Raw genomic sequence first — 16,270 nt, 5'->3', positions numbered from 1 at the left:
GCTCGCCTTGAGCTGAAGAGCACAGAGACAGTGCCCAAGCCCAGAGTTCAAGCCCCACAACTGACAAAAAAATAAAAAATAAAATAATAAAATAAAATCATACATGCACACCTGTGCATGCTTATAAAAATAAATTAATCTTCATAGCAATGATCTTCTGTCCTTTTACTGTTCTGCTTTTATAAATAAGGAGACAGTTCAGCATAGTGATGCATGCTATTTTCCAGTTAATTAGGAAGCTGAATTAGAGTCCTCAGATTCAAGGGTAGCCTGGACAACATACCAACATCATATACATATATACATACAGATACATGCACATACATTCATGCATGCATGCATAATTCAACAAATAAAGTCTCCATAGGAAAAAATACTAATTTTTTCAAACTATATAAGCTGACAAAATTAAATTACTTGTTATAAGTTAATATAAGAACAAATTCAGTTCTGTACTTTTGCTTGAAACAAGATTCCTAATAGCCATACCCACTTTCATATTGACAGGACATCCTAAATACAAATTCTTCTCAGTAACCAACATTATCATAAAAGTCATTTACAATTTTTTTTCAAATATTCACAATACAAATGGAATACGCTCTTTCAGAAAAATTTTATCTGTTCTCAATTTAGTTTCATTTACTTTGCTTAACTTAACAGCAAAATACTTTCTTAATTCTAAAAACAGATGAGATTTAGACATTTTAAAAACTGAACGTCTTTCAAACTGTTATTCAAGATTTAACATTATACCTGTATTCTCCATATTTGTAACTCAATTGGATCAAACCAAAAGTTAGAAAGAATGCAATGGTATTGTAGGCACACATAACATGCATAAAATTGCAACAATTCACTTGAGATTTTTCATTATATTTATGTCTACATGATATTGAAAAAAAACCTGTATAAATGAAAAAGCAGTTGAAGGGCAAAATCAAATTCCTGGCTTTATTAGATTCAGGTTGATATTTTCTGATAAAATATCTGTAGGTGCCCTCGTCAATCAGGATTTCAATAGAAAGGAAGATGAAAGCATTCAAGCATAAAAGGCAAGTGTGATAATTATGATGTGCAGACAAGGTAATGGGAAACATCTGAGCCCACTTCTCATTTTATGTAGCAAGTGCTGCCTTGACCTTAGACATCCTATAATGCTCCATCACATTTGCTGCATTATTTCATCATTCTAATTATTTAGGAGAATTCAATTAATCTGACTGGCATGTGGTCAGTAGATACAAATCCTCCACCATTTTGTAGGGCTTTTTCCTACCTCATCTCTGAAAATAATGCTGTGAAAGAGCTTTAGCTTAAAACCTGTGTTCATCATTCAAGTTTATTAACCTCTTATTGATTAAAAAATTGGTACCCATTTTCCTGGAATGTCATTTTCAGATAATTTGCTTCAAAGTATTAATAGGCAGTTTATATGACAAATTTCAGCTGGTGGCTCAACACGGCTCACAGTTTATACTGGATTCATTTTAAAAGTTCTCCGGTGATGAGCTTAATAGAAAATGGTGGAACAGTTGTTAGAGAAGAGCTGAATACACAGTTGAAGCACAAAGTTCACTACCTATATATTTAAGGATTACAGTAATCATCTTCTAAACTCTGCTCTAATCCATCACCCAGAACCAGGATTTGTCCACCTTAATATTCATGAAGATACTTCCTAGCGAAGTTCAAGATTACAATTACATTGCTATTATTACTATAATGTATTACATTAAAAAAAAAACACTGGAGCTTTATCGTTATTAGCTTGCCAAAATTACAGCAATGCTTCTTACAAATATGATACTCTAACTGTTCTAATATTCTCCTATCATTTGGGGAAAGGTAACAACAATTTCTGTTCAGAACTGTTTAGTCAAACAATAGGGTTTCTTAGTGTCCTTATTTCATTATTAAATGAAAGCATATATAAAAAGGGATGGGGAGTCCTTTCCTAAAAGAAGGTAAACCCAATAAAATTTAGATCAGTGCCTCACAAGAAAGGCACTGCTCACCCAGGACACACTTCTGGCTGAACACAGAATACGTTGTTCACACTTGTCACTCTAATAGAACACTACTTTCTCTACAAGTAAGTCATTAGTGAGCTACATGTTCTTCAAGGTAGATGATTAGTAAAGATGGCAGGGTCTGACTGAACTCCCTGTGTGTAGTTAGGTAAAGGCAAGGCTTAGAGAGAAAGATGGTGGCTGCTTTTGCTATAATTACTATAATTCTTAAATACAGATGCAGTGCACTTTGTGCTCCAACTATATATGCTGAACTCTGCAGGTACAAGCAAGCAGAGGGTGCAACCATTCTGGTCTTTATGAAGATGAAGAACTATAAAGAAGAAAAAGTTCAAATTACTGTAAAGTTAATTTTGTCCATCCAAGAAGACATATTCTCATGTGTTTAGAGCTACCCAGGGACATTCACCTTCATTCTTCCTTAAGGGCAGTCCCATGCCCAGCAGGCCACAGAGAAGCTGAGTGCCAGAGGTTATATAAAACAATCCTTCGGGGAAATAATACAGAAGCCTAAAAGTAGCAATAGTATTTGGAAGACTATAATTTGAAAGAAGAAAAAGTTAGAGACATAATCGCTTTTCATATATAATTTTAAAGACAGGAAAAAAAAAAACTGGGAATGTGGCATAGTGGTAGAGTGCTTGCCTAGCATGCATGAAGCCCTGGGTCCAATTCCTCAGTACCAACTAAACAGAAAAGGCCAAAAGGCCAGAAGTGGCACTATAGCTCAAGTGGTAGAATATTAGTCCCAAGCAAAAGAAGCTCAGTGAGTCAGGCACCTATAATCCTTCCTAGCTACTCAGGAGGCTGAGATCTGATGATCATAGTTCCAAGCCAGCCCAGGCAGAAAACTCCCTGCCAGACTCTTATCTTCAATTAACCACTCGAAACTGGAAGTGGTACTGTGGCTCAAATGGTAGAGCACTAGTTTTTCTCTTTTTTTTTTTAAGTTTTTGTTTTGTTTTTAAATAGGACTTTGTTCGTTTGTTTTTCAGTCGTGGGGCTTGAACTCTGGGCCTGGGCCCTGTCACTCAGCATTTCAGCTCAAAGTGAGCACTCTACCACTTGAGCCACAGCGCCACTTCCGGTTTTCTGGTGGTTTATTGGAGATCAAAGTCTCACAGGCTTTCCTGCCCAGACTGGCTTTGAACCATGATCCTCAGATCCCAGCCTCCTGAGTAGCTAGTATTACAGGTGTAAGCCACCAGCATCCAGCTACAGCACTAGTCTTGAGCACAAAGAGATCAGGGATAATACCCAGGGCCTGAGTTCAAGTCCCAGGACTGGCAAGAGAGAGGAGTAAGAGGAGAGAGAGGAGAGAGAGGGAGGAGGGAGAGAGAGAGAGAGAATATGCATTAAACTTGCATTAATTACAAATTACAACTTGTATTAATTAATATATTAAACTGATGAATAATAAGTAGCCAAATGGAAAAAATAATGAAGATTATGTTACAGAAAAGAAACTCACAAATTATGTTAAAAAAATTAAAACTGTTCAAATGGAGAAACATTTAAAAGTTAATAGAAGAATAAAAGTAACACTGGTATTCTTTACTGCAAAATTCCTCAACAACAGAACCTATCAAGACAAGAAATGGAAAGCAAGTTTTACCTTGGGCTAGTCTTTCAAGTCGTTTCCCATGCTCCGGAGGTATAGCATACCTGAAATGTTAAACATAAATAAAATTACAAGTTCATAACTTTTCAGCTAGTATCCCAGAGATATTGATTCCTAAATAATGTTATGCAAAAAAAATTCAAATTCCACTGAAAGGAACTCCATAGAGATTAGGAATAGAATCACAGCATCCTGTCCCTTACATAATGATTGGAAGAAAAATAAACTTACAAATCAGCCAACTTATTCCCAAAACTGTACTTTAAGAATTACAAGCAAAGGCCAAGCCCAGTTTTCATAGCACTCTAGATCACCAACACTAGTTTTGGTATATGGTTTTTTGCCTGGAAGTTGAACAGTTTGGGATTTTGCTTTCAAGGAAATAAAAATTTCTGTCTTTTTAAATTCTAAAATATTTTTATTCTTGACTAGAATGGGACATAAAATTATTATGTTTGCCCCACAGCTATCTAAAACCATTAGAAGGGAATGGGAAGGTGGCTCAGTGGTAGAGTGCTTGCCTTGCATGCATGAGGCCCTGGGTTCCATTCCTCAGCACCACATAAACAGAAAAGGCCGGAAGTGGTACTGATGCTCAAGTGGTAGAGTACTAGCCTTCAGCTGAAGAGCTGAGGGACACCACTCAGACCCAGAGTTCAGACCCCACGACCGACAAAAAAAATAATAATAATAAAAACCATTATAATTTTCAACTAGATTTTAAACAAAAAGAGCTAGCACCCTTTAAATGCAACTTCACTTCCTTATTATGTGGCTTTTTAAAAATCTTAATTTTTTACCCTTGAAAAACAGAAATACTCATTTCAAGTTGTTGGGTTATCAAAGGTGAAGTACTTGAAATTATTTATTACGAGGCCACTAACACATTTCAAATAGTCTCATAAAATAGTATTCTTACCTAAATTCTAAAAGCATTTTAAGGAGAAAATTTACATATATTATAAATACATTTAAATGATCATTTAATGTTTCAAGTAAGATGCACTGTTTTTTAAGACCTATATTTCTTATGTTTAGTAGCTCAATATGTATTAAGTAGAAGTTCCTTTTACTGATGGAATGCATCTGAATATACTTAACACCACACTTGGTTGCATTTAATGCCACTGATAACATATGCAAAACTTAATTGGATCCAATGTAGCTAGGCAATTCACTAAAAGAAAATTCAACCCTATATCCTCCTCCTTAGGGCACTGCTAATGAAATTATTCCAACTGAATTGAGGAGATAAAATTTTAGCATAACTAAATGACAATAACCCAATGCATTTTAAGACCACTTATTATTTTTAATCCTTGAATTACAATCACAAAAAGTGAAGGAAGGAGTGACATTGCCCATTACCTGACTTTAAAAAATGGTAACCCCTCTGTACAACCCCTTAGTAACAAAATTATATTATTTAAGTACCCAGGAAAAATATGTGTGTGCATAAGTGTAGATGTGTGTGCATACATGTGTGTATGTATCGTGTAGGCAGCATGTACAACCTATAGGCATGTGTATATGTATTTCCTACTCAAAGGGATCAACTACCTCATTACACACATGTGCACATAATAGGTAACTCTGAATACATAAAGGGTTGGATGTGAATAGATATGTTTATATATTCATTTTTTCTGAAAACTTGACAAAATAATTATGCACCAATGGTGCAAATCTATAATCTTAGCTACTCATGAGGCTAAGATCTGAGAATTGTGGTTAGAAGCTAGCTGGGACAGAAAAGCCCATAAGACTTTTACCCTCAATTAATTACCAAAAAGCCAGAAGTGGAGCTATGGCTCAGGTGGTAGAGCACTAACCTTGAGCTAAAAAATCTAAGGGACAGCACCTAGGCCAAGTTCAAGCCCCAGCACACGTACGCACATGCACGCATGTGCATGCACGTGCACACACACACACACACACACACACACACACACACAGAAAAAGAAAAAGAAAAAAGGGCAAAGTTAAAGCCCTTTAATCTGAATTAACCATGTTTTCCAAAACTGTATGTATGTCTATGTGCTGAAGGAAAAGGTAAGGCAAGGTCGATCTATCCCACCCCTTCAATCCCATTTTCTCCTTTTAGGATCTAAACCACACCAACACTCTTTTACCTCCCTACTCAGGTGGTCCCTATTAGTCAAGTCTTCTAAATTTTCTTCTACAAGAACCCCTAGACACTACTATTCTATTTTAGACACATAATTTATTCAAATAGTTCAATTTTTTTGGATTTGGGATGTCTCAATCTATTTCCAAATTCTGTAAACAATCCAGTTCATTTTATAACCATAATGAATATGAATAAAATCCTTACGGTTAACCAACCCACACTATACTTCAATTACCTCTGACATCATCAAAGGATTAATGACTCATATCCAATCACTGCCTAGCAAATGACAGATATGCAATATTTCGGAAATAGAGCTGACACACCAGGAACCACTCTGGTAACATTAATGAAGCACAAAGGAGTGAAAACAACTTGCAGGAGATGATATTCTTCTGCCCTGCTGGAGTCCCCACATTGCTCAAAATGAACCCACTTACTCCCAAGTACATTCCTGTGAAAGTCTTAGCATATTTCTCACTTCAGCGTTATCAACCTTATGCTTTGTTAACCTAATTGTTAAACAATAGCACAAAGCTCTATAATGTTTCTCATAGGCTGACAAAGGACATCAATACTTATCATTAGTAAAAATGTCAATAGGACTGAAAAAGTAATTATCACATAGTACTATTCTTTTGTTCATCATCAGATTTCCAAAGATAAAGGAACTAGAAAAGACAATTTTTAGGAATCCACCATAGTATCAGATCATTACTTAAACAATAAATTCAGCTGCCTCACTTAATAGTCAAGCAGCAAAACACCAATGTATACCATCTTTTTTTTTTACATGTACCATCGTAACAACTACAAAATTTTGCTCAAATCATACCATTCCTTTAATCAATTATCTCACTCAATCAAGAAAGTCCAAGAGGCTTGAAGAACAATTTTGTTCTCTAAGTCACAGGGATGGAGGGCTCTTTAAGATAATCTAGCTGGGCGTCGGTGGCTCATGCCTGTATCCTAGCTACTCAGAAGGCTGAGATCTGAGGATTGTGGTTCAAAGCCACCCAGGCAGGAAAGTCCGTGAGACTCTTATCTCCAATAAAACATTGAAAACCAGAAGTAGGGCTGTGGCTCAAGTGGTTGAATGCTTGCCTTGAGCTGAATTGCTGAGGGATGGCGCCCAGGCCAAATTCAAGCCCCACGACTGACAGAAAAGAAAAAAGAAAAAAAAAAATCCAGTTTTGTGTTGCTAAACCTTTCTTCTGTGTCCATACCATCACAGGGACAGAATCACTAATACCTCCACTGCCAGCAATAAATAGCAACTGGGAGAATAAAAAACAGGAAGTATCTATGGAGACACCCTAAAGAGATGAGGAATTTAAAAACTGTCAGCCCTTATCTATTTTACAGAACAAAAATGAAAGGATCTAAAGAGTAAAATTTTGGAGATCTGTATTTAATGACATCTCCAAAGTAATGAGGTGATCCTGACCTACTGATCCACATATTCAATATACTTAAGACAATGTGCAAGATGTATTGATTCAAAGAATCACATTATCAGGAGCAGACAGATACATCAAAGGCTGGAAATTCAAAGATGTAAGGTGTAAATTCAAAGATCTCAAGAAGGCAGTTGTATGTGTTAACCTGCTTACTGATCTTGAAAGGTCTAGGAAATGGGCCTTCATTTCTCTGTCATCATTTTGGTCTAGACCACCATTTCCTATGACAGAGACTCTTAAGCAGTCACTGTGTCCCTTGCCTTCTGTAATCATGTAGACCAACCAGATTCGGCCCTTCCTCTCACTAACCCCATCCTCCACCAACACTGTTTCTGCCTGTCAGGAGAACCTAGTAGCTAAGCAGAGACACACTGGCAGGCATGGATACAGAGAGGTCAATGTACTCATCTTAGTCAAAGAAGTTCTAGCTCTATGGCTCTGACCTGCTAATACTCTTAGGAACATTTCCTGTCACCTCAAAAGGCTCAGCACACCCTAGATTACACTCATGATCTCCTGTTAAGTGAAATCATTCTCAGCTTTCTCTTTTCATTACACATTTTGCTCTTGCTTTACAAACTGGAAATACCAAAGTTGCCTCCTTACCACTACTGATAACAGATCCTCCTCACTGTATCTTCAGAACTCTGTATCCATCTTCCTGCAACACAATTCCAACCTCCATCTGCTCTCAGCTAGACTTATTGCCTCTACTGAATTCTACCCATCTCTTCCAGGGTGGCTATAGTTCTATTGCTATCATATAAAACCTGCATTTCCCACTGTCTGGTTTCTCAAAATGCTCTACAATTTAACTCCAATCTTCTTAGATATGCACACTGACTCCCAACAGGCTGGCCTATGAATTATTCTATAACTCACATGGCTTCATCCTCACTGCTCTCCTCAAGTACCGCCCCCTCTGCTTCAATTCCCAACCTTTGACCCCTCCCAGATTCTCCTTCCTTGAAGCTTTCTTTGACACTGTAAGTCTCAGCAGTCTCACGTCTTTTCATGCTGGATCCCTTGAATTATACATTTCACATAGCATTTATTAACTACTACTTTTCATTCTTAGCTGCTGTTCTATGTGCATAAATCACTTTTTGTCTTGGTAAGTGCTAGGGTCCATATAGAAGAGAAGGCCTACCACTACCCAGAAATGCTTCTGTAAATTACGTTTACCTTGCATAGTGAAGATCTGGTCCACAGCCAGGTAGTGAATTATATGCCACAGTTGCTCAATTATGTAACTAAGTTTAAATTCTTTCAGTACATGGCTGTGTTGCCTGCTTTTCTGCATCCTTTAAAAGCCATCAAATAAGGTATACCTACTATTGTATGTCTTCAACTATTAAACTACGTATTGATTTGTTGAAATTAATAATTGCCCATTTAATCTTTAGGGTTTTTGTTTTATATGTAGTAAATTTCATATATAATAAAAATTCCCAACAGTTCTGCTTACAATAAAAACTATGAATCACTAATGATCTAAGAATGCACTAATTAGATTTTTAGTGAGAATAGTGTTTTATTTAAAGACAAATTCTTTTTCTGTTCTTGTTGGTGGTGCTGGTGGTTGTAGGGCTTGATCTCAGGGCCTGGGCACTGTTCCTGGGCCTCTTTATGCTCAAGGCTGACACTTTATCACTTGAGCCACAGCACTACTACCAGTTGTTTTTTGTTTTTTGTTTTTTTAGGAGGGGGGTGTTTTGTTTTGTTTTGTTTGTCGGTCATGGGGCCTTAACTCTGGGCCTGGGCGCTGTCCCTCAACTCTTCAGCTCAAGGCTATTGCTCTACCATTGAGCCAGAGCACCACTTCCAGCTTTTTCTGCTAATGTGGTGCTGAGGAATAGAACCCAGGGCCTCATGCATGCACTCTACCACTGAGCCACCTTCCCAGCCCCTACTTCCAGTTTTTGAGTGGTTAACTGGACATAAAAGATTCACGGACTTTTCTGCCCAGGCAGGCTTCAAACCATGATCCTCAGATCTCAGCCTCCTGTGAAGCTAGGATTACCGCCATGAGCTACCAGTACCTGGCTTAAATACAAATTCTTTAATGAATTTTACAAACACATATATATGATCAAGGACAAAGTCTCTCTAAGCATATTTTGGGGAGAGTTACTCAAAAAAATGGACCCAAATATGAAAACTATCTTGAATGGTAGTAGGTTGACAATGCAATCTGTCAGCAAGTAAAGCTATACCTTTAAAACATATTAGATCCCTTTCTACTTTCAGACTTTCTCTGTGAATTGCCTATTTATACTTCTCCTTTCAGCTATGTTCAATCCATTTGTTCATTTACCAGCACTGCACAAAGAATAATTCACACTTTTCAGATTCCCCTCCATAGTTTCTTTTGGTTGCCTGAGACTGCCAAATTTGCTTAGGAACATTTTTTCAGCTGCCCTGTCCTGTCACTATGTGTGCTACAAAAGCCTCTCACAGGTCTAGCTTCTGGCTGTACTGTGTCACCTTAGTTTTTATCTGTCAGCTAAGGTAGCTCAGTTCTACCACAGGGAAGCCCTCAGTTCCTTCTTCTTGACAAAGGCAGTATGACGTGATGATTTCCTCAATTATTTACAGTTATGTATGTTGCTGTTTTATTTAGTAATGCTCTGCCAAGAATCAGTCCAATTTATCAAGACCACTATTTTAACAGATAACTCTAAATCACTACTCCCTGTTTTTTACTGCCATAAGCTTATAAGCTTGATGTGCCCTCTCTAGTTAATAAACAGTTGAAGAGCTCGGTGAAACAGAACTGACCAATAAATATGATAACAGCTCATCTTAGCAATCATTTATTGAACATATAACATGCCAGAGCCTGTTTGGATCTTGTAACACAATTCTACTACTGCCTCTATGTTACTAATAAGGAAACCCAACTCACAAGCATCCCTTCAACAGGTGCACACGGGAGGACAGAGCTGCCCCCTCCCCCACACTAGACTCATCTTTAGCCAAAGGGCTAGGATGTGCTCTTCAGCTCTGTATTTCTCTCCTATGTCCCCACTAATCATTTATAAAGATGACAACATGAAGAAAGTGAAAAGCTAAGGAACCCATCTCTTCTCAAGGACACACTCACCCTTTATAGTGGTCAAGTACAATATTATGCAATTTTAAACTGCACATTGTACATAAAGAGAAAAAAAATTATTAAAACCACTATCTAAAGAGTTTAAGAGCCAGGCACCAATGGTTCAAGCCTGTAATCCTAGCTACTGAGCAGGCTGAGATCTGAGGATCACAGTTCAAAGCCACCCTGGGAAGAAAAGTCCGTGAGACTTTTATCTCCGATTAACCACTAGAAAACCCAAAGTGGTGCTATGGCTCAAGCAGTAGAGCTCTCTCCTTGAGCTAAAGAGCGCAGGGATAGTGCCCAAGACCAGAGTAGAAGCCCCATGACCAAAAAAAAAAAAAAAAAAGGGAATTTAAGGACTTTTTGGTTCTTACAAAAACACATCATAAATCAAAACAAAGTGCTAATATTGTATTTCATTAAACTCAATATTTATCATATTTAATCATGGCACATTCCTAATCCATCGTGTCAAGAAGAGTGAACCACTGGATTCGATACATAATTTCATTTATGAAAAATCACTATTTACTATGAAAAATGGGATGTTTTCATACGTAATTTTCAGTTCTTAAAAGCAGATGATTCAAAGGAATAAGGGAACCAATGCTACAGGGATACTCATAAGACACTTTGTTGGAAAGGAACTTTACAAGTTGGGGGGAATGGGGCGGAGTGGAAGAAAACTAGGGAGAGGTAACAAAGTTAGACAAGAAATGCACTCATTACCTTACTGTAACCCCTCTGTATATAACCTTTACAATAAAAAAAATTCTAAAAATAGATGATTATGAAAACAGAAAAGATTACTCTGACAATGTAGAAGGTTACCAATGTTGCCACTTCCTGATTGGGCCCTCACTATATACATCAAAAGAAAGCCCCAGGGCTGGGAATGTGGCTTACTGGTAGATTACTTGCCTAGCATGCTTGAAGCCCTGGGTTTGATTCCTCAGTACCACGTAAACAGAAAAGGCCAGACGTGGCACTGTGGCTCAAGTGGTAGAGTGCGAGTCTTGAGCAAAAGAAGCTCAGGGAGGGGGCCCAGACCCCAAGCTCAAGCCCTAGGAGTGGGAAGGAAGGAAGGGAAGGAAGGGAGGGAGGGAGGGAGGGAGGGAGGGAAAGAAATCCCCTCTTCCCACATCACATTTCCCTTGAAGAGGAGGAGATGGACCCATATGCAATGGACCAGCCAGCAACCTGAAAGAGCACTTGAATACTTTCAATAGAGCCACCTATGGGATCTCCCCAGGGTTCTACTGCACTACACCTGGCCTTCTTCACTTCTCACAGGGGCCATTTTGAGAACACACACCACTGCTAGAGATGTTTTGTTTTGTTTGGGAGATGTAGAGGTTCTTGAACTCCAGGCCTTGGTTCACACTCCAGGCACATCCTCTATGCCACATATTTCTCATTCTCTACAGAGCATAAGAAAGCTCTGAAAACTGCTTACTCATTCATTTGAATTTGAACCCCATCTGGGAAAGAGAGGCTCAAGTTACCATTTGAATTCTGTATCCCCAAACAATACATAATGCTTAAGAGGAAAAAAAAAGCATATCTTATTTATATTCAAATCCCCATTCTACTAGACACAGGAACATGTCAAACTCAGACTTTCAGATACTACTATGACCATAAACATATTTGTTTTTCATAAAGCTACTAACATAATACAAATTATGAATTTTTGTACAGTATCTAATATTTTACCAGGTACTCTTATACTAGATATATTCTAGATATCCTGCAAAGTAACAGAAAATAAATCATGCCTCCACTTGGCACTGAAAGAAACTCATGATAAAAGGAGTAGAGTGATCTGCCCTGAGTCATCTGGCTGGTAAGTGACAGATTGGGATTTTAAAATAGTCTTCTGGCTCCAAAGTCAATATTAATTCCAAGAAAATAAATACTTTCCCATTGGCTGCCAAAGCTGTTTTCTATCTTCTTACTCTAAGGATTCTTTTCCCTTAAACCTTTATGCCAGAAATGTTTAAATAAATCATCAGCTCCTCTACAGTCTCTTTAATATAAATCTGTTAGTGAACATTTACTTGGCAGTCCTGCCATACATAGTGGCTACAAATGTTTATCTCACAGCTTCTGACTGGAGCTGTACATATCTTCAATGACTTAGAAATCTCAGGAAATTTGGTATTCTTAATACTTACATTTATTAAAATGCTCTATTTCCTTGCTTGCCCTTAAACAATGTAAACATTCTCCAGATCCTATATAAGAATTCTTTGCCAGGGCACCAAACCTATAACCAAGCTGTGTGTTGATGATTCTAAGGGGGGAAAAAATGGACCTTAATTAATTTCAAAGCATCCACAGGATGGAGGTGAAAAGAAGTGTATGAAGGGGGTGATCACAAACACTGGTAAGATGCAAAAGTAGCCAGGCACTGGTGGCTCATGTCTGTAATCCTAGTTATTCAAGAAGCTGAGATCTGAAGATCAGGGTTCAAAGCCAGCCCAAGCAGGAAAATCTATCAGACTCTTATTGCCAATAAACCATCAAAAAGCTGGAGGGAAAGCCTAATAATAGAAAATCAGCCTTGAGGGGAAAAAACTAAAGCAAGAATCTGAGGCCTTAGGTTCAAACTCCAGAAATGTGGACCTGAAGTATGAAGGGAGTCATAGAAGTCAGTGCAGTAATCAATCATATCCTGAACTGAGGGTAAAACTGTAGAAGAGGACATAGCAGACATTAAATGCTGGCTTCTAAGGCTAGGAGAAGAGAGAGGACACACTGAAGGAACAGACACAACACAGAAGAAAACATCCACCAGAAAAAAGTAACTGTTGCACAGCTAAGGCTAGATGCAACGCAACCAGTAGACAAATACAAAAGGAAACCAGCACATGCAGGTACAAATACCTACTTACCTAGTCATCTTCTCATTTTGCTAAGTAAATAAAAATATTCCTAGGACTGATCACAACCACAAAAAAGAAATAAAAAAAACACTGAAGATTATTTCTGCTAACCTAATGATTTTGTAGGTAAGAAGAGAGGGGACCACAGAAGTGCAGGTATTTGTGTAGGTATAAATGTCAATGGCATAATAAATACTAGAGCCCTAATACGTGGTCCTTCGAGTCTAGACTCTGCCATAGCTACTGCCCACCCCAATATATGCATGGCTTTGTATTGCTTTTACATCCTATAAAAGCTTACTTCAAAAACATTATAATAATTTCTAAAAGTGATAGTAAAGTTCTTTCCAAAATTATTTATGCTCCAGCAACACAATCTTTCATAAATCAATGGAAAAATGTACTTTAACACCATGTATAGTACTCTTTTCCTATCTAGTTATCCTAGAAATGGAATGTAGATTAGTTGTCATAACTCACTGCTGGGTTTTATTATTTAATCATTATAAATAATGGCCAAGGTTAAAGATAATAGTGATAATATAAATCTATCCTTAATGGAGTCTATATGCCTAATAACTAATAAAGTAATTTACTACTGAAACTATACATGCTGAGAGAAAGAAATATTTTGGAAAGGGGTATAATGATTATCACTCATGAACAGTGATATTCTTTACCAGAGATATAAGACTCTGAACTAGGAGAGTTTTTCATAAGTATTCTTCAGGAATCAACATCAATCTGTTCCCAAAGAAGAAAAGGCAATCATCATTCTTAATAGGAAAGCAGAAATTGAGGGTGGGTGGCTCAGGCAAGAAAAAAAGAAAGAGAGAGAGAGAGAGAGAATTTCTTGTTCCCCAAAAAGGAAATGGGAGGAGAAGGAAGAGAAGGAAAGGGAGGAGGAAGAAAAAGGAAGAAGAGAAAAAGGAAGAAGAGGGGGAGGAGAAGGAGGAATGTCTTCCAAACACTTAATACAAAGAAGAAAATTAATTTCTAGGCTGGAAACATGACTTAGTGGTAGAGTGCTTGTCTAGCATGCATGAAGCCCTGGGTTCGATTCCTCAGTACCACATAAATGGAAAAGGCCAGAAGTAGCACTATGGCTCAAGTGGTAGGGTACTAGTCTCCAGAAAAAGAAGCACAGGGACAGTGCGCAGGCCCCAAGTTTAAACCCCAGGACTGGCAAAAAATAAAATAAAATAAAAAATAATTTCTAAGCCAGGTACCAGTGGCTTATACCTGTTATCCTCGCTACTCAGGAGGCTGAGATCTGAGGATCATGGTTCGAAGCCAGCATAGGCTCAAGGCTAGAACAAAGAGGATCAGGGACAATATCCAGGCCCTAAGTTCAAGCCCCAGGACTGGCCAGAAAAAAAAGACAATTTCTATTGAATGTTCTAGGATCTTTACCCTTCCAAATACAAGTTTATTTCCAACTAAATGTCCACTTATTAACCATTAGTAAGTTAGCTATATTTAATTTTTCGCAAAGAAGCTTTCAACTTTACATGTCATCAAATGGTAAAACCTCGTAGAAAATTAAGGATAAGGATAAGTATTAAGCATTGCATTTCAACAGTACATCAATAGGAGAAATTCAAAGAGGCTGTTATCTTCCAATTAGAGACAACTGACCCTTTAGGCTGACACAACCCCTGGAGAGCATCCTATTATGTTCACAACCATTAGAAATAGAACATTTCCTGGACTGTAAAGCACATGTTTATGTATACACTATAGAAAACAGAACTAATATTTAACCTCTCTGCATACCCAAAACAATGGAAACAAGTTAGAACATGAAATCAGCTGATCGTAAAGGATGTCAGTATGAACAACAGGCTCATTACAAATAAATAATGAATGTAACATATTTTATAGAAATGCAACATCTTCATATCATTGCTAAGATGAGGAAAGACACAAATACAAAAATACCATTAAAAGACACATTCATATTAACATGTTATTATTTTCCTTACCCTTATCATCTAAAGGTATGTACCATGCTAATAGGAGTCCTGATTCATTCGTCCTCTCCTTTTATGCATAGATTGAATAAAGTTGTCATTTAGAAGCTAGGCCAAAACTGTAAAGATAACCTGAATTTCTACCTCTATGAAGTCAATTTTTTATTCCTAAGTACCTCACATATACCTTTCCCAAAGGAAGTAAAGATGTCTACCAAGTCACCTAATGCTAAAAACAAAATTAATCCATGACCCACAAAATGCTTTGCAGGTAACTTCATACATACCAGTCATCACAGGATTTATAATTTCTCAGCAGAGAATTATTTCTTCTCTGGGCAGAGAAGAAAATTATAGCCAAAAACTTCCTTATGGTTCATATCAATCTGAATCAAATCAAAGAAAGAATGCTCTTCGAAAGAAAATTCTTGAGAAAAGTTCCTTGACAAACTTTCTACATTTCTTAAACAAAATACAAAGTCATAATGCCCAAATTTCAAAACTTGAAGGCAATAAATATTAAAGAAGACACTTGCCAAGACTTGGGCTCTCCAAAGTGGAGATAGTTAATGCTGTAGAGGTCCATGTCCTCGGTGTGCCATGCAAATGTGGTTTTCCACATGCCAAAATAGAGGTAGGGAGTATTCACACCCTCAATAGAAATGCCGCACTCTTCTTCCACTACATCCAAGACAGTATTTAGGCGGGCTATGTTCCATTCATCCACACCCTGGAGCAAGGGAAGAGAGAAAAAGAGAGGAATCACATGTTAATAAACTAACAAAGATAACATTTACTCATCAAACCACTATTTCCCAATCATTATACTATATATTTTACTTCACTGAAAAAAAAATAAAAATAATGTAATAGTAATGTAAGACCTACACACAGAAATCCATTATAATTAATCCAAAATTACTATACCATAATGTTTTTCTATGTAACTACTGGTATAAGTATATATGAGGAGTAGGAATGTGGCTTAGTGGTAGAATGCTTGTCTAGCATGCATGAAACCCTGGGTTCAATTCCTCAGTACCACATAAACAGAAAAAGCCAGA

At 37.4% G+C, this 16,270-nt stretch overlaps 1 protein-coding gene across 3 annotated transcripts in view; it reads right to left on the bottom strand.

Moving 5' to 3' along the window:
* The window catches only part of Kdm4c (lysine (K)-specific demethylase 4C), a 302,738-nt gene that overhangs the window by 218,267 nt on the left and 68,201 nt on the right, over positions 1-16,270 (bottom strand). For all 3 annotated transcript variants that reach the window (XM_013026410.1, XM_013026411.1, XM_013026412.1), the window contains exons 5-6: positions 15,743-15,936; positions 3,649-3,698 (exon numbers count right to left, since the gene is read on the bottom strand). In XM_013026410.1, the coding sequence (XP_012881864.1) occupies positions 3,649-3,698; positions 15,743-15,936 (244 nt within the window). The remainder of the gene's footprint in view (positions 1-3,648; positions 3,699-15,742; positions 15,937-16,270) is intronic.

Source organism: Dipodomys ordii, unplaced genomic scaffold, assembly GCF_000151885.1.
Source record: "Dipodomys ordii isolate 6190 unplaced genomic scaffold, Dord_2.0 Scaffold93, whole genome shotgun sequence".
In the NCBI taxonomy this organism is placed as follows: domain Eukaryota; kingdom Metazoa; phylum Chordata; class Mammalia; order Rodentia; family Heteromyidae; genus Dipodomys; species Dipodomys ordii.
This window is presented reverse-complemented; position numbering and strand designations above follow the sequence as displayed.